Source organism: Ictalurus furcatus, chromosome 12 (genome assembly GCF_023375685.1).
Source record: "Ictalurus furcatus strain D&B chromosome 12, Billie_1.0, whole genome shotgun sequence".
NCBI lineage: Eukaryota > Metazoa > Chordata > Actinopteri > Siluriformes > Ictaluridae > Ictalurus > Ictalurus furcatus.
The window spans coordinates 17,066,553-17,084,911 of record NC_071266.1 but is presented as its reverse complement, the minus strand read 5'-3'; the positions used below and the strand labels follow the sequence as shown (position 1 = coordinate 17,084,911).

At 38.6% G+C, this 18,359-nt stretch overlaps 1 protein-coding gene across 1 annotated transcript; it reads right to left on the bottom strand.

The window, feature by feature from the left end:
- Positions 1–41: 41 nt before the first annotated feature.
- Positions 42–16,727, bottom strand: zdhhc18b (zinc finger DHHC-type palmitoyltransferase 18b). The gene is made up of 9 exons (XM_053638208.1): positions 16,235–16,727; positions 15,059–15,219; positions 11,026–11,181; positions 7,651–7,788; positions 6,436–6,487; positions 6,112–6,214; positions 5,864–5,976; positions 4,387–4,483; positions 42–440 (listed from the first exon to the last, which is right to left on the bottom strand). Exons 1-9 carry the CDS (start codon positions 16,483–16,485, stop codon positions 189–191), a joined length of 1,323 nt encoding a protein of 440 aa, XP_053494183.1. The 5' UTR covers positions 16,486–16,727; the 3' UTR covers positions 42–188.
- Between the last annotated feature and the right edge of the window lie 1,632 nt (positions 16,728–18,359).

Genomic DNA, 18,359 nt, shown 5'->3' with positions numbered 1-18,359 from the left:
TATTATTATTATTGGCAATGTAAAGCTGAAGCAATCCAGGAATCCCTAAAAGATCAGAGAGAGTGCCCTAATTTATAACTGCGCCGTAAGGAATAATCAGTTTCCTTCCTTGTAGTCTTTTAACAGGTGATCCGTGCAAAGAAGTGTATTTTGAATCTTGGGTCTTAGAGTCTTTTTTGCATATCAAGCTACGAATGTGCTTGGGTCCTGGTGCTGGAACTAGAAATGTAGATTTGGTTAAGAGATTGTGAGGTGGTCCGCTTTCCCTTGTGATGATGTCTGTGGGACGGCGTCTTCTGGACTTTTGAGACCTTCGGCTGTACAGGAGCAGGAGAAGGAGTGACGGTGGGTAGACCGGCCAAGGTTTGGGACTTGCTCTGAGGACAGGGACTGGAGTTGTGAGGAGAGAAAGTGGTGGTATCCAACATGCCTTTAGTATCCTGCTAGAAGGACAAAGAGTAAATGCAAAGAAAGTAGGAAATCAGAAAAGAAGCAAAGAAGAGGTGGATGTGTGGATAAATAGAAAGCACAGATAGAAAGAGAAAAATAAGTAGGTGATTAAACAAAAGATATCCAAATGGATAGAGAGGTGAAACTATAAGCAATTAAGGCAACCAGTGACAAAGGGGCACACAGACATCAATCAAGCAAGTTTAAACATGGCAGGCAGCAACACTTAGGAGAGAACTCATGCAGGGGATGAGTAATATGGAGGAAAAGGATCAGGCAAGTTCATACTATATACAGTGCATCCGGAAAGTATTCACAGCGCTTCACTTTTTCCACATTTTGTTATGTTACAGCCTTATTGCAAAATGGACTAAATTCATTATTTTCCTCAAAATTCTACAAACAATACCATTTGCCATGACACTCAAAATTGAGCTCAGGTGCATCCTGTTTCCACTGATCATCCTTGAGATGTTTCTACAACTTGATTGGAGTCCACCTGTGGTAAATTCAGTTTATTGGACATGATTTGGAAAGGCACACACCTGTCTATATAAGGTCCCACAGTTAACAATGCATGTCAGAGCACAAATCAAGCCTTGAAGTCCAAGAAATTGTCTGTAGACCTCCGAGACAGGATTGTATCCAGGCACAGATCTGGGGAAGGGTACAGGAACATTCCTGAAGCACTGAAGGTCCCAATGAGCACAGTGGCCTCCATCATCCGTAAATGGAAGAAGTCTGGAACCACCAGGACTCTTCCTAGAGCTGAGCGATCGGGGGAGAAGGGCCTTAGTCAGGGAGGTGACCAAAAACCCAATGGTCACTCTGACCGAGCTCTAGCGTGTCTCTGTGGAAAGAGGAGAACCTTCCAGAAGAACAACCATCTCTGCAGCACTCCACCAATCAGGCCTGTATGGTAGAGTGGCCAGACGGAAGCCACTCCTCAGTAAAAGGCACATGACTGCCCGACTGGAGTTTGCCAAAAGGCACCCGAAGGACTCTTAGACCAGAGATTGAACAAAGATTGAACTCTTTGGCCTGAATGGCAAGCGTCATGTCTGGAGGAAACCAGGCACCAGTCATCACCTGGTAAATACCATCCCTACAGTGAAGCATGGTGGTGGCAGCATCATGCTGTGGGGATGTTTTTCAGCGGCAGGAACTGGGAGACTAGTCAGGATCGAGGGAAAGATGAATGCAGCAATGTACAGAGATATCCTTGATGAAAACCTGCTCCAGCGTGCTCTGGACCTCAGACTGGGGCGAAGATTCATCTTCCAACAGGACAACGACCCTAAGCACACAGCCAAGATAACAAAAGGAGTGGCTACAGGACAACTCCGTGAATGTCCCTGAGTGGCCCAGCCAGAGCCCAGACTTGAACCCGATTGAACATCTCTGGAAAGATCTGAAAATGGCTGTGCACTGACGCTCCCCATCCAACCTGATGGAGCTTGAGAGGTCCTGCAAAGAAGAATGGGAGAAACTGCCCAAAAATAGGTGTGCCAAGCTTGTAGCATCATACTCAAAAAGACTTGAGGCTGTAACTGGTGCCAAAGGTGCTTCAACAAAGTATTGAGCAAAGGCTGTGAATACTTATGTACATGTGCTTTTTTTGTTTTTTATTTTTAATAAATTTGCAAAGATTTCAAACAAACTTGTTTCACGTTGTCATTATGGGGTATTGTTTGTAGAATTTTGAGGAAAATAATGAATTGAATCCATTTTGGAATAAGGCTATAACATAACAAAATGTGGAAAAAGTGAAGTGCTGTGAATACTTTCCAGATGCACTGTACTATGACACATGAAGCAGCTCTATGAACTTGCCATTTCATCATGACATCAGCACTTTTTGCCGCACTGGCACTTGCATCTATTGCCATGTAAGTCACTTTACAAAGTACATACGTACAGTATCTCCTGACATATTGTGCAAATGCGTACAAAACAACCCTGCATTGTTAAAATAAAATACAAAAAAAAGGAGACCATTAAAATAATGTCAAGATCAAATAACAAACCAAACATTACTAATTAGATTAACATTGCCAATGTAAGATGCTCATTTTTAGAACAAAACCAACAAAAAACAAATCTAAGATTTTCAAGCTTGCAGAATACATTCTGCAATGAATTAGAATTCATATATTCTAATATTAAGCTTATGCAGTATGATACGGCCTCACATAACCCGTTTCATACACTGATCAGCCAAACAGTTGATGTAAATTCAATGTCAAGTAGTGCTGAGGGAAATCTGATGGCATGGCCTGTTAAGGCTCGTCAGTGTGAGAATCAGCCATGTGGTTTAGAAGCTGCTGCTCACTGTGTTCAGCCAGACAGCATGCAGAGCCCAGCCATGCCGGCTTAAGTAGCGAACCAAAGCCGATGGCTGTGTCTTACTGACCTCCCCATCCTACTGCTGATCCCAACTTATTCATCAACTGGCACAGGACAGTGCAAAGTCCAGACAATCATCCTCCTAAACATACACCCATAGTTATGACTGTGGCAACACTAATGGATAAATGAGCTAAATGTAATGGAGATTGTGGTCATACACCAATACTAAAATAAAACACAAAGTGACAAATCTGCATGCACAACTTCAATTGTACTTTTTTTAAAAAGTTTATTTAACATTTGTGAAATATAGATTTAAAAAAAATAGACACACAAACAGACAGCATGACCCATTAGTGAACTAGAAAGACGTATAAAATATAACAAACATGCTGGACATCCTTTGTTTTGCAGCAAATCACATAGTATTGTTCTCTCAAAAATAGTACCGCACGTTCTCTATATGCAAATGGCTTAAAATAAACAGATTTTCTCTTTCTAACACAATCATATAACATAAGGCATCTATGTGGATTTGAGTAACATCAACAGCAAAGCGCATCTCTTAGTCTCCACTCATAAGCACTTGATCAAACTGTAAACAGGAGGCCAATTCGGATTCATTAACATGGCTACTCTGTGTCAGGAATAAAAAATTTTTTAAAAAGCCATAGACGCAGTCAAGCAGACAGCGTGAGTTGTTGGTAAGGCAGTATTTCAATAGTGCATTAGTTCTGAGGTTTAAAAACTGACCAGTTTCTTGGGAGAAAAAAAAAAATAAAATAAAAAATAAAACAGTTACAGGATTACTGATTTAATGCTCCAATACTGTAAACAGTGTGACTTTTGTGAGCAAAAGCATCAGATAATACTGCACTAACGTTAATATTGACAGTGATTGACAAACCCAAACACAAAGCAGCATCTAGTGAATCAACCAACCACAAACTTGTACAAAAGACCCTGAGCTAAGATGTAAACAAATGTTCCAATATAAAATGTACTGATTAAAAACTACTAGCTCTTTTTTTTTTTAAATTCCATGTTTGTGCAATACCATGATCTCAGATACAGTAACAGCTGTACTGCCCCTACAGTACTTCCTTTACAGTAATCAACGCAACCCAACTTATTACAAGCAGTCGGATCACAAGTACATAACTTTGCATACAGTAACAGATTTCATTTCCTCTTTCCATTTAGAAAATGCATTTCAAAGTCCTGAAGTACATGCACAGACATGGAGTCACATGACGTCGAGTCAAGCAAGCTCAACAGCTGAATTTATTGGCAATTCCTCAAATTAAAAAGGAGGTGAGGACAACCAATAAGAACCTTGTGTCCAAGCTCATCCCAGAGACTTTGATATTAATATTTAATAATAGGAGCAGCGTTTCACATGCCGAAAAACAAAACAAAAAGTCGACTCCTATGGTTCATCCAGGTAAGGTGGAGATGCTTGGTTTGGGGTAGGCATGTGATCACTCAGGCTGTCGAGTGGCTCTGAATGTGAAGGGGAGACTGCTGAAAGGTTAGGGTAGAAGAAATGGGGAGAGGAGTATGACCCGATACAGACACACGTCCTACCATGTTGATGTCGTTTTTTGCAGCAGGAAAACCGATCTCTGTGGGACCCGCGTGGACAACGTTCTCTAACGGCACAAAGCCTCTTCTATCTATTAAACTGGGACAACGAAAGAAAGAGTGGGACATGTTTCAATTGTTACTCAAAGGTGTGTCTAGTTAATCCATAAAGAAGAGGATGACATCATATTCTGTACGCTGTGAAACTTCGATTACTCCCAACTTTAAATCAGATTCTGATACCCTGTTCACATGGTATTTCATATAGGGTTATCACAATAGCAAAATAATGGACGATATTACGTGTATTACAAAATACACCAACACACCATGAAATGTTTATCACTTTCATATAAAAATAAAAGTGATGTTGAAGCTCTTCTCCATCATTCTTACATGCTTTTCTAGCACTAGCACTGTTCATGAGGGAAGACAATCAGCATGAGACGATCTGACACTTCAGATGATTTTGGATTTTAAAGTTGTAATTAAAATATAGTTACAGATATATCACTTTAAAAATCTAATAATAGTACAAGCTTATTTAATAACAGATGCCAAGGGCTTTGAATAGCTTCAGTTCATAATTTTTGGTTACAGAGGCTATGTTAACTTCTCTTATAGCATCTGTTTAGCTGTCCATCTTCATCAGCAAGGTAAGCAAAATATTCCCATCTCTCACTGTTTCAATTCAACTTTTCATAATGTTGATGGCATGACATCACACTATATAGCCAAAAGTTTGTGGACACCTGACCATCACACCCATATGTGCTTGTTGAACATCCCATTCCAGATTTATTCCCCCTTTGCTGTTATAATAAGCTCCACTCTTCTTCAAAGGTTTTCCATTAGATTTTGGAGCGTGGCTGTGGGGATTTGTGTTCATTCAGCTACAAGAGCATTAGTGAAGTCATGCACAGATGTTGGGTGAGGAGGTTTGGGGTGCAGTTGGTGTTACTGTTCATCCCAAAGGTGTTCGGTGGGGCTGAGGTCAGGGCTCTGTGCAGGACACTCGAGTTCTTCCAATCCAACCTTCAATAACCATGTCTTCATGGAGCTTGCTTTGTGTACAGGGGCATGGTCATGCTGGAACAGGTTTGGGCCTCTTAGTTCCAGTGAAGGAAACTCATAATGCTACAGCATACAAAGATATTCTATACAACTGTGTGCTTCCAACTTCATGGCAACAATTTGTGGAGAAGGTCAACATATGGGTGTGATGGTCAGGTGTCCACAAACTTTTGTCCACATCGTGTAACTTCTCAGCAACCAGAGTCAAATTAAGAAGTGCAGTTTGATTTGATTCAAGGCAAAACACATGGTCAACTTTAGTGTTCACCTCTTTAAATTCAAGTATTAAAACTTGCATCAATCGCTCGTGTTGTAGCATTAAAAAGGTATTAAACTTTCAATAACTTATGCAGTTCTAATTTCATACTGTCATAACTGTCAAAGTCAGTTAATCAAGCTCACTCACCTGGGAGGCATGGGCCCACAGAGCACTGAGCAGCAGTTTTTTAAAATGTTGTTATGACTGTAAGGATTCCCAGTTTCCTCATTCCCACTCTTCCCTGACCAGGAACCTTTAATCTGGAAGAGAGAAAAAAGCTTTTAATCATCACCATTATAGGATATCGTGTCTATTAAAACTAGGCTCAATTACAGAATACGAGGTTTCAAATGACATAGTGTTTGACCATTAGATATTAAATGTACAACACTCACATCCTCGTTTGTGGTGAGATTAGCAGCAACCAGGTATGTATGGAAACCTGAGAGGCCTAAAATAGACCAAACTGAAAAGAAGCAAACCACTAACTCTATAGCAGTGGAAAGGAGTAAAGGAGAAATACAAAAGACTGAAGTCACAAATAGATTACATTAAGTTTATACACATGTCCTTTTACACTCCTAATTGTTACAAGGGTAAAAATAGAAGCCAGTAACTGCACCAAAGGGGAGTCATAATGAGACGATAATCAATTATTTAAGACAAGTGTCTTCAAACAGGAGACTGTAGCAAAATGGAGGTAAAATCCAAAAGGATATCTAGCAGGACTCGCTTGGAGTGCAAAAACCAACCCGTGTCCTCCTTGTGACCCTGTAAAAACAGTTTATATATTTAGTATATTTAATAGTTATTTGGTCTTAATCTGGTTATTAATAAACATTAAGAGTCAGCACTATCTGATAAGTGGTTTCTCTGGCTCAAGACTAGCAATATAAAGAAATTAGAAATTAATAAGAGAAATAAGCCTGGTTTTGCCAGATCATTAACTGCACAGCAGTTTTCACAAAACTGCATAGGATCCGAGACTCCTATATACGGAAATCCTTGATGGAATGGTAGGTATTGAATGGGAGTAAGTTGGTAATTGATACCACATCCGTGCATCCCTTCATATTTTATCTCAAAACAACCCAATTTCAACTAACGTCTAATCACTTTTTTGCTATCATTATCAGTTGTTTGATCAAGTAACCTAAACACTGTCTTACCTAGCAAACTTACTTGGTCCAACATCTACCTAAGGTAGCTTTGCTGGCTCTTCCTATATAAGGTTATGCAGACGCTGGTCTGGTGTTGGCAAAGGAGCCCTTTTCAATACAACCCTGCTAAAGGTGGCTGAAAGTCTGTTGGCTATGGTGGCCCAACAATAGCCCAATGGACAAAATTATACTTGAACCCAAAGTTGATCAGTGAAATGGCTGATGTTGGTTTAAACCAGTTGGGGAGATGCTCCAACAAGCTGAGACTGCCCATTCAAGCCAGCATTTCTTACTTTTTCTGAATCAATGGTCTGCATACTGGAATGACATTTTGAATACAGTCTCAAAGTTCACCCAACATTTAGCAAAGGACATACAAAGGACATGATAGCAACAATGAGCACAGCAGTACGCTATTAGGCGATGTAGTATAGCTATACCGCCAGCGATGAGCAGTAATACAAGGCTGCTACGCCATTCCTAGACTATATTTTCTTGATATAAACCCACATTAACATTCTGCAAATAATTAGACCAAGTTTGCTGTAGTAGCAGTCCTGTTCTAACTAAAATTAACCAAACCATTCTGTTTAATACATCTATCATCCCCTCACTCCTATCTACACACCATTTAAGCAAAAATGTCTCTGCAATCTGGAACAAAGCAAGGTAACAATGCTATTTATGTCATCATGAGAGAGGTAACTGAAAGTTCATACAGTATGTGGGATTCAGTTTGAGGTGAAGCTGTGAAGCCAACAGTAGCATACATACTCAGAGCCAAGTGCGTAGTCACACAGCCGAAGATGAAGGCGGTGAGAAAGGACAGCGAGACGATGAACATGTAGAAGAAGCGATAGTTGCGCTTTCCCACACAGTTTCCGACCCAGGGGCAATGGTGGTCAAACCGCTCTAAAGAAAAGGAAAATAACACATAGGTTTGTTCATATTACATTAAGATAGCACTCCTGTGACCTAATGCTAACACTGGGTATTAAAACCACACAGGCAAATCAGAACTAATTAGTCCGAGTTAACCCGAGTAAGGAACCATCACTGACAACCAGATCAAATAAAAAGATGAATAAGGTGTAGCCTCGATTAAATCTGTATAGTCTCAAGTAATATAGACGATACTTCATTTCCAATGGATTTGTTCACAAAAGTAGTCAGGCCAAATTTAATGGTGCATTAAGTAAGAGTAGACTTTTTTGTTTCTAGGTTTATGTCTCTAATGGTTAAATGTGCTCGACATGTGAACGATTCCCGCCCATATTCACGAAGCTCCGCCCCCCAGGATCTACAATGGCTCGTATAGTGGCTATAATATGACTGACAGGAGGCGCATCCAAACACAAATAAGCGTTCTGGACCAGAAGTCAATTTTCCAAATTGGCTTCTGCAGCGACTTAAAACATTTTTGCTAAGGCTATGGCTTAATGCATTGTTTTTTTTTATTTTGAGCGTTCTTCATATCTTCCATTGTTATTTGTATAAGTAAGGAATAAAAAAATTGACTATTGCACCTTTAAAGACAGCATCACGTATCCTTTTCAAGAAGGTACAGATTTGCCTTATTCTTTTCACCAGTTAAGTTTCTTCTAAATAAATAAATAAATAAATAAATAAATAAATATTAAAAATAAAGAACCTGGCATTCTGAGTGTTCCCAACATAAGTTGTCAGTCTAGCCTGTTTGTCACCTAGTGTTTTCTCAGTGTGTTTAACAGTCACATACATACAGTTGAGCTCATACAGTAAGTTCATCTGCAAAATGATAATTGTTTTTACAACCCCAAATCCAAAAAACGTTGGGATGCTGTGTAAAATGTAAATAAAAACAGAATGTAATGATTTGCAAATCTCATAAACCCATATTATTCACAATAGAACACAGAAAACATGTCAAATGTTTAAACTCAGGAAATGTACCATTTTAAAGAAAAAACTAAGGTAGTTTTGAATTTCATGGCTACGGCACGTTTTAAAAAAGTTTGGACGAGGGCAACAAAATGCTGGAAAAGTAAGTGTTACTAAAAAGAAACAGCTGAAGGAACATTTTGCAACTAATTATGTTAATTGGCAATAGGTCATTAATATGACTGGGTATAAAAATAAATAAATAAATAAATAAATGAGTATCTTAGAGAGGCAGAGTCTCTCAGAAGTAAAGATGGGATGGAATCTGGATGGAAGCATATGTTTTTCTAAAACCTGTATATACCTTTCAGCATTGATGGTGCCTTTCCAGATGTACAAGCTGCCCATTCCATAGGCACTAATGCACCCCCATATTATCAGAGATACAGACTTTTGAACTGAGCACTGATAAAAAGCTGGATGGTCCCTTTCCTCTTTAGTCCTCTTTAGTTTAGAAGACGCGGCGTCCATGGTTTCCAAAAAGAAATTAGAATTTTGATTCGTCTGACCACAGAACAGGTTTCCACTTTGCCTCAGTCCATTTTAAATGAGCTTTGGCCCAGAGAAGACGGTGATGTTTCTGGATTATGTTCACATATGGCTTCTTCTTTGAATGATAGAGCTTTAACCAGCATTTGTGGATGGCACGGTGAAATATGTTCACAGACAGTGAGTGAGTTCTGGAGGTGTTTCTGAGCCCATGCAGTGATTTCCATTACAGAATCCTGCCTGTTTTTAATGCAGTGCCGCCTGAGGGCCCTAAGATCATGGGCATGCAATATTGATTATCACTCTTGTACCTTCCACACAGAGATTTCTCCAGATTCTCTGAATCTTTTAATGATACTATGTACTGTAGATGATGAGATATTCATAGTCTTCGCAATTTTACGTTGAGGAACATGATTCTGAAATTGTTCCACAAATTGTAGATGCAGTTTTTTGCAGATTGGTGAACCTCTGCCCATCTTTACTTCTGAAAGACTCTGCCTCTCTAAGATACTCTTTTTATACCCAATCATGTTACTGACTTTTTTTAACACTTACTTTTCCAGCCTTTTGTTGCCCCGTCCAAACTTTTTTGAGACCTGTTACGGCCAGCAAAAACCTTATTTTTTCCTTAAAATGGTATTACTGGTATAAAAAAATGGTATAAAATTTCCTCAGTTCAAACATTTGATATGTTTTATATGTTCTGTTGTGAATATTGTGGGTTTATGAGATTTGCAAATCATTGCATTCTGTTTTCATTTGCATTTTAGACAGCATCCCAACTTTTTTGGAATTGGGGTTGTAAAAAAGAGGGATAAAAAAAATTGCATTTTGTTTTTTTATTTAGTTCTGCCCTGAATAAGCCATTTCACATAACAGATGTTTACATATAGTCCACAAGACACAATAATAACTGAATTTACACAAATGAACCAGTTCAAAAGTTTACATACCCTTGATTCTTAATACTGTGTGTCATCACCTGGATGATCAACGACTGTGTTTATGTTTTGTGATAGTTGTTCATGAGTCCTTTGTTTGTCCTGAGCAGTTAAACTGCCCACTGTTCTTCAGAAAAATCCTCCAGGTCCTGCACATTCTTTACTTTTCCAGCATCTTCTGCATATTTGACCATTTTCCAACAGCGACTATATGATGTTGAGATCCATCTTTTCACACTGAGGACGACTGAGGGACTCATACACAACTATTACAAAAGGTGCAAACATTCACTGATGCTCAAGAAGGCAACACGAAACATTAAGAGCCAGGGGGGTGTAAACTGGATGATCAGTGCAAATTGTTATTTTGTTTAAAGATATATTTTTTCCTATTTAGTACAGCCCTTCAGAAGCTGCATAAGATATTTACAGAAGGCAAAATAACCATTTATATCGATCATCCTGTTCAAAAGATTAATAATGAAGCATATGTAAACTTTTGAACTGGTTCATTTGTGTAAATTCAGTTATCACCCATTTAAGCTGAGAAGCCAGCAGGTGATTACGTATAATCAAGATAAACTTGGGCAGTGCACTAGAAGTGACAATCTATAATGTGGTTTACAGTTGTTTCACAAGACAGATGTTGCATTTAGGACAGTATGAAGTACTCTTGATTGGAATTAGCAAATATTACAAAGACATAGACATAAGCTCAACTGCTAAGCTTTTTCTAGAGGACACCAGTGCCAAAGAGCAAAGAAAATGTCATCCCTGCCGTTCAGTCATTACTCACCTACACAGTTGTCACATAAGCTGCAGTGGGAGGTGCGTGGCGGCCGGAAGATCTTGCAGGTGAAGCAGTACTTTAGCTTAACAACCTGCTGGTTGATAACGACCTCCTTGGTGCGAGGAGGGGGGCGATAGGATGAGGTACAACCGTTGGGGTTATCTGTATAGAAAAAAAACAAACAGCACAGTGTTAGGGAACAGCCTTTCTTAACGAAAACAAAAACAAAGTTATATAAAAGATGCTAATTACGTCAAGGCAAATTATCTTTTATATTATAATGTATAATGTTCTTATAATGCTTTGGCATTTATTACCAAAGGATATTTCTGTAGAGGGAAATTCTTAGACCATGACCACAAAGATGAGATGAGATAGATGAGAAATGAGATGGATCTAAAAATTGCAACCATGTTGTTGCTTTCTTAAGATAGATCAGTTAAAATGATATTCTTTTACCAAATTACAAATATATACAAACAATTACATGATTCCAAGGGCTTATTAAAGGCAACAACTTCGTCACAAAATCCAACAGGTGAAACGGGGCATAACAAAGCAGTTCTATTTTCTGTGACTAGATCAGCCTGAAATAAAAATAAAAAAATTAATAAAACCTGTATGTGAACCTCTTTTCGTGTTGAAACAATATGTTAATGCACCCTATTTGCCACAGTTTGCCAACCATTCTGTCATTTCCACTCAAATTAAAACAGGTCTCATCACAGAGGGCTTTGTTAAAGGTTACAGTGTGGCAGGATTAAACCGTCCCTCCAGGATTTCATAATTTTGTGATCACATAAATGAACACAAAATCAAGCACACTCTGCAATATCCAGAGGAGCTTACAATTTTTTTTTTTTTAATTAACACAGATTTGAGCAAAGACGTGTCATGTGACATCATCACAACGCGCATTCCGTCAAAGCCCTGTCCCATTCGGTTCGATGTGTCGAACATGAATACAGCTAAAAAGATCTTATTTACCAACCAACATCACATGCAAAACAATTTCATGCAATTCGCAGATTTGCACAAAAAACAAACTGCATCTCAAACAGCAGCAAAATCAAGTATCATAAATTTTCTAACTTTCATATGGTCCTTAACTCATCATAACCACCATCTCTGGTCACCACACAACCTCCAAACTCCTACTTCATGGAAAGCAGACACAGATATTCAGCCAGGATAGGCTTGTGTGATATAATGAGATTACTGTTTCTACAAAATATTGCACTGCAATAATATTTGGCAACATGCGTTCTGATATTAAATTATTTGTGCAGGAGCTTCACAATTTAACACCAGAGTATTCTGCGGCAAAAGAGTATGGCAAAAGAGCAGTCCTCTTCTACCCAATAAAACAAGACATGAGCCATATATGAACTCCCCATTATTAACCTGAAGACTCAAGATTAAAAATCTGGGGGGTTTTTTGGCACACTTCTGCTTTTTCACTACCAACCGTGAAAATTAGACAGCCGATTTATAACAGGATGTACTGAAAATGTACTGCTATGGTTTGTTATTTGGTTTGTTTTGTTTTTTAACTGTTTACTCAGCATTATGGTAGAACCACCTAAAAATCTGCCATCCAGCTGAAGCTTTTTTTGTGATTGTTGCAGTTCCAGCTGCACAGCTCTTTTATGCCTTCCTCTAAGCTCCCTAAACCTGAAATGGTCTTTTGTTAGACCATTGGTTCTGGACAATTACATCGTTTATCACAATCATTTTAAAATAGAAAATAACGAGCAGGGGAAAATGAACACTGCACGAGACTAAGTCTGGATATGGATAAGTTACTGGAATGTGCCGTGCTGCACCGCGAAGTGGAAAAGCACTAAAATACAATTTAAAATAAGTATCATAGGAAAAAAAAAAAGGATGTGGAGCATTCTAAATGAGCACCATTAACTCCAGGTAGGGGGCAGCAAGGTGGTGCAGTGGGAGGCATTGCTGCCTCACAGCACAGTAGGTGGATTGGTTAAGATAAACTGCCTTTACGGGTGAATGAGTGTGTTAATGTATGTGCGCGAATGGTTCCCTACTCCATTTATGGTGTAGCTACTGACCAGGATACAAACAAACAAATATCAGAAGAGCTCCACCTCAGGGTCATTCTGAACCTAGCAAAAGGGCTGTGGAAAACCATTCTAAGAACTGCATCACACCAAATGTCACATCTGGATAAGAACAATGAGAGCTGGTCATGATATTAGACTGAGAGCGAAGGATGGCTCTGCTTTGGAGTTTCAAACTTTTTTTTTTTAAACCTAGGAGTTATATTTGATGCAAGTTTGTCTTTTGAGCCACATGTGCAGAATATGGTTCAAACTAGCACTGCAACAACTAATCGATAAAATCGATAATAATCGATTATGAAAATCGTTGTCAACGAATCTCATTATCGATTAGTTGGTCTGCACACGGCACGGGGGAGATTTACTCATTACTTTACTCGATTTACTCATTACGTTACTTCTGTTCAGAAAACACGCTCTGGAGAGTAAATACTAAACTTGTGTCCCAAATGACGTACTCTACACTTAGACTGTGCACTACCCAGCTAGTGCAGTGTTTCTCAATCGGGGTCCGCGGACCCCTAGTGGTCAGTGGTGTAATTGCAGGGGGTCCGTAGGAAAGTTTTAAAAATGTTTAAATAATATTATATTTTTTTGTTAAATATATAAAAACATATTCAAATTAGATGTTTTAAAATTAATCAATTTGGTTATTCGCAAATATCGTTCACTGATGGATTTATTTTAAATTTATTTACAAATGAAATGAAAATTTGCAAAAACCTATGAGTGGTAGAGAAGTTCAAGTGTTGCATTGATGGATAAAATAAACAAAGGATAATTCAGAGCATCAAATTAAATGTCACACCAACAATAAAATGTAAAAAATAAAATCTTGAAATGTTTTGATTCAATTTTAATGTTAATATTATTAATGTTAAATATTAATAAAATAAAGCAACATATATAGAAATGACTGTTTAATATATAGGGTCCTTGTGGATTGTTCGAAAAATGCTAGGGGTCCAAAGCTCACAAAGGTTGAGAACCACTGGTCTAGTGTATGTATTTTAGAAAGGTAATATCATCTCAAATGGAACACATTAGTTTTTACTAACCTGCAAGTTCGCCCCATCCGATTAATCAAAAAAAATAATAATAATCGGCCAGCTAATCGATTATGAAAATAATCGTTAGTTGCAGCCCTAGTTCAAACATCCTTCTTTCATTCAGAAATATTGCAATATTGTGCCCTATGTTATCGTTCTCTGTGGCTGAAAAGCTGATCAACACTTTTGCATTTTCTCACATTGATTATTGCAATGCACTACTTTCTGGGTCTCTAAGTCTATAATAAATAAATTACAGTATGTGCAAAATTCAGCAGCTAGAATCTTGACTGGCCCCCTGTCAGGTTACTTATAGATTTTAAAATCCTTATGCTTACATACAAGGACTATCATGGTTTGGCTTCCCAGTGTTTGGTTGAGCTTTTAACCCATTACACCACAAAATGTGATGTCCGCTCCTCCAATTATGGTCATTTAACTGTCCCTCAGGCTCGTGTACGTACTATGGGTGATAGGGCCTTTTCTTCTTATGCTCAAAAAGGTCTGAAATGGTTATTTAATTTCTTTTTTTTTTGGGTAGGTTCCATCTCACCTACACCCTTCTTCTACCTGCAAATCCTTTGCTCACCCTACAATTTCAATACCTCTGATCAGCTCCAGTCTGGATTCTGCATACCATTCTGAATATTTTCCTAACAATCTTTTCTGGTGCTGTCACAAAAATCCAAAGCAATCCACATTAAAAGATTTGTTATGACCAAATACTCTAATGTGGATGCCAAAAATGAAATAATATATTTTATCTTAAGAAGACAGATCATTATACCCATCACCCTGGGTATGAATCATTTATTTGTTGTTTTAGTTACATTTAATGAATCCCTGAATAATAATAATTACACTTGAATGAATAAATTTGACAGCATGGTGACTATGTGTGCTCACCAATCTGTTTCTCAATGTCAGCTGCCTCCTCAGGTGTCGCCCTAGGAAGAATGCCAGGGTCCGAGAAGCTGGTCTGAAATAGAGAGATGACCACAAACACAAAAAGGACTCCTCCGATCACTGGGATGCAGCCAGTCAGGTGTTCAACCAGGAAGGGACAACTAGAAACACAACAGACATGAAATGAAGGCATGTTAGAGTGCACAAACTGGCAAAGCCTATTGGATACATCTATACTCCAGAAGTCTTCTAAAGTACAGCATGTCCAAAAAGTCTCCATACACAGGGGGCTATGTTTGCCAGCACCACGTCAGTTGCGTCTTCGTCAGTGGATGTTCGTGGACGTCCACTACGTCCTCAACACTTCCAATCTTTTTGAATTTGTTAATAAGTCTGTCACGTGTGTGATATACTCGCCACGTTTCCTGTTAAAGTCAATCGCAAGCTTATGACAGCTTACCGATCCAGCTATCAGAATAATGTCATATATATATTTATTTATTTTAATGAAAAATTTTGGAAGACATTTTGTTAAAAAGTGTTCATTTCCCCTGTGTATGGAGACTTTTGGGACAGCCTGTAGATAAATGACTCAGTTTAGTGTCTACAGTGAATATCCAAAAATGAGAGTACTGATTACCCAAAATAAATTAAAAAAAAATTAAAAATAAAAAACGTTCCAGTATTGTTGTGCAGCTGTGTGTCATGTTGTGGTAGGTTATAGATTATTTGTCAAGGGACAGTTGTGCACTGAAATGTGAGGCTCAGGTACTGTACATAAGAAGATAAGGAGGTTAGGAGAACAAGAAAGAGGGGGAGGAAGGATTACAGCTTTAAAAAAAAAAACTGTAGAAAACATCATACAATTTGTACTGGTTTTAATGGAAACTGTAATGGTCCCAGTGGGTCTCTACTGGTAATTTGTTGCCTTCTGTTGGTGGCATGTTATGTCTAGTGGATACCATTAAGGACCAATAATGGTAATGGTTTTAATGGTTACTTGATGGTTTGCAATGGTATTTGTAGTTGAAACCATTAGAATTTCTGTGATGGTTTCTATTGTAGTTGTTGTTGTTGTTGCTGCTGTTTTCAGCAGTGCTGCTATGTATGCATTGTAAGCATGTAGGTAAAGTGCAGACCACAGTATTGTAGTATCAAACACAATCAAGCACTTACTCAAACACGAAAAACAAGCCGCTGGTGACGAGGATGAGCCCTATGGTGAGAGGGAGAACACCGCTTTGACGTGCCACCATGATCCGACCGTCACAGTAAAAGCGATTCTTTCCCGGAAACACTTCCCATTTCCTCTTGAGCCGGCTGGGCTTCTTTTCCTGGCAAGGACCCGGAGAAGGAGCTATTGTGTGTCCAGGTGTTGGTGTAGAGAGTGCATGAGGATCTATTTGTTGATATTCACAGCTTTTCATGGCTTCCTGCTAGTGTAAGGGAACTGTCATCCGATGTTTTCCCTCCCAAATAAACACCTACACTTCCTGTATCCTCGGTCACTGCTCACACGGTGCCTCCGAACAAGATCCTACTTTACACAGCGGCGCGGTAGCACTGGCGTGATGTGACCGGAAATGCTTCTCAAATCCGACGTCTACGCGTCGTGCGTCACACATGACTTCAGCATTTTAGCTACCGCTGTTTTCAGCATGCCTACATGTCCTCCACCCACGGATTAATCATTAATGTTTGTTTGTAACACGTCAAACACGTAGACCAAGCCGGTCAGATATACCAGGTAGTGACGTATTGCATCGACTTCCTGTATGGGTGCGTAAACATTACTGCACTCTGATGACAGAATCATGTGTTACAATGTCTGTCTTCACTGTTAATACGACCGGCTTTTGTTAACATAAAAATATCTTTCTTCTTAATACAAACTCAACTAAATATTAAGAAGGAGAATTGAGATCATAGGTGAATTATGTCATATAAGGAACACCTTATAGGTGCACGAGCAGTGTTGTCAGCTCGTTTCAGGGGAAAATGCATACATGCTCCAAAAGTCCCCAGATGAAGAAGTCATGGCGTCACATCATTTGACAAAAAGGAAGGAAAACTGTTGAGGGTTGAATAACTTGATTTTATAGCAAAGAAGGGCGTTTAAAGCAAAGAACAATATGTGTGAGGGTGGGACAAACAGTGGGAATTGGTGATCTGTTGGTGATCAGTGATTGGTCGTTGGGGAACAATGGCGATTAGTGATTGGTTTTTGGGGAACAATAATGATCAGTGACTGGTGGTTGGGGAACAATGGTGATCAATGATTGGCCATTGAGGAACAATGGTGATCAGTGATGGTTTGTTGGGGGACAATGGTGATCAGAGCCATATCAAATGCAGGACAGTTGCTTTCATCTGTTTACAAAGTCATTACATTAAGGGGATCTAAAAAAGGGGATCATAAATGGATCTAAAAAAGTTGACAAATCTAGTGACAAAGGTTCTTAGTTGGCAACACTGGATAAAAACAGGTATGATTGCTAACTCACGTCAGTACTTATGGCAAATATTACATGATACCTCACTATGTGGTACCTCCTTGCTGGAAAATTTGACAGTTGTTTTAAACAGTAAGTTGCACACTGCGAAAAAATACATTGTCCTAAAACAGAGCAGATGCAGGAGATGCTCCTGGTTTTTTTTTTTTTTTTTTTATCTTTTACAATCTGACAACCACCACAATTCACAGAATCAGTGAATGCATATCCCAAGCTACAGTTTTGCACAATGTGAACAAATGATCAAATTAATTCTACTGATCCTTATTTTGTTAGAATGGTTTAATTTTCTAAACAGTGTTTTAATTGTTGGCATGTAAATTTTTTTTTTTTTTTTTTTTTTTACATTTGCAGTAGAATAAAAGGGTATCACATTTCTTTATCCTTTATCATTCCCATATAACTTCTCAAAACAGTCATCAAATATTGACAGCAGCATGTTTGCCTAGTTCATATTGCTAAATCTAAGGCTATCATTCAGCAGCAATTATGTTGCTTGAACTAAAAAGAATAGGTGCTACCATTAAGGAAGGGATGACTGTGAAACAAGAGAAAGTGACTGAAGCTTTCTAATGCGTTTGAAGGCGGATGGATGTCATGTCAGTGCCGAAAGCAGCGCCGGACTACCTTACCCATGAGATCACATGCATCTGAGTCACATTAAATACTAATGAGCATTTAAGTTCTGGCACTTGTATTACTCTTTACATAGCATTTGTCATGTTCACTCTGTGCTTGTGTGGGTTTCAATGCTTGCTTAGCTCTTGTTCATGTTCTTAGTTTTTGTG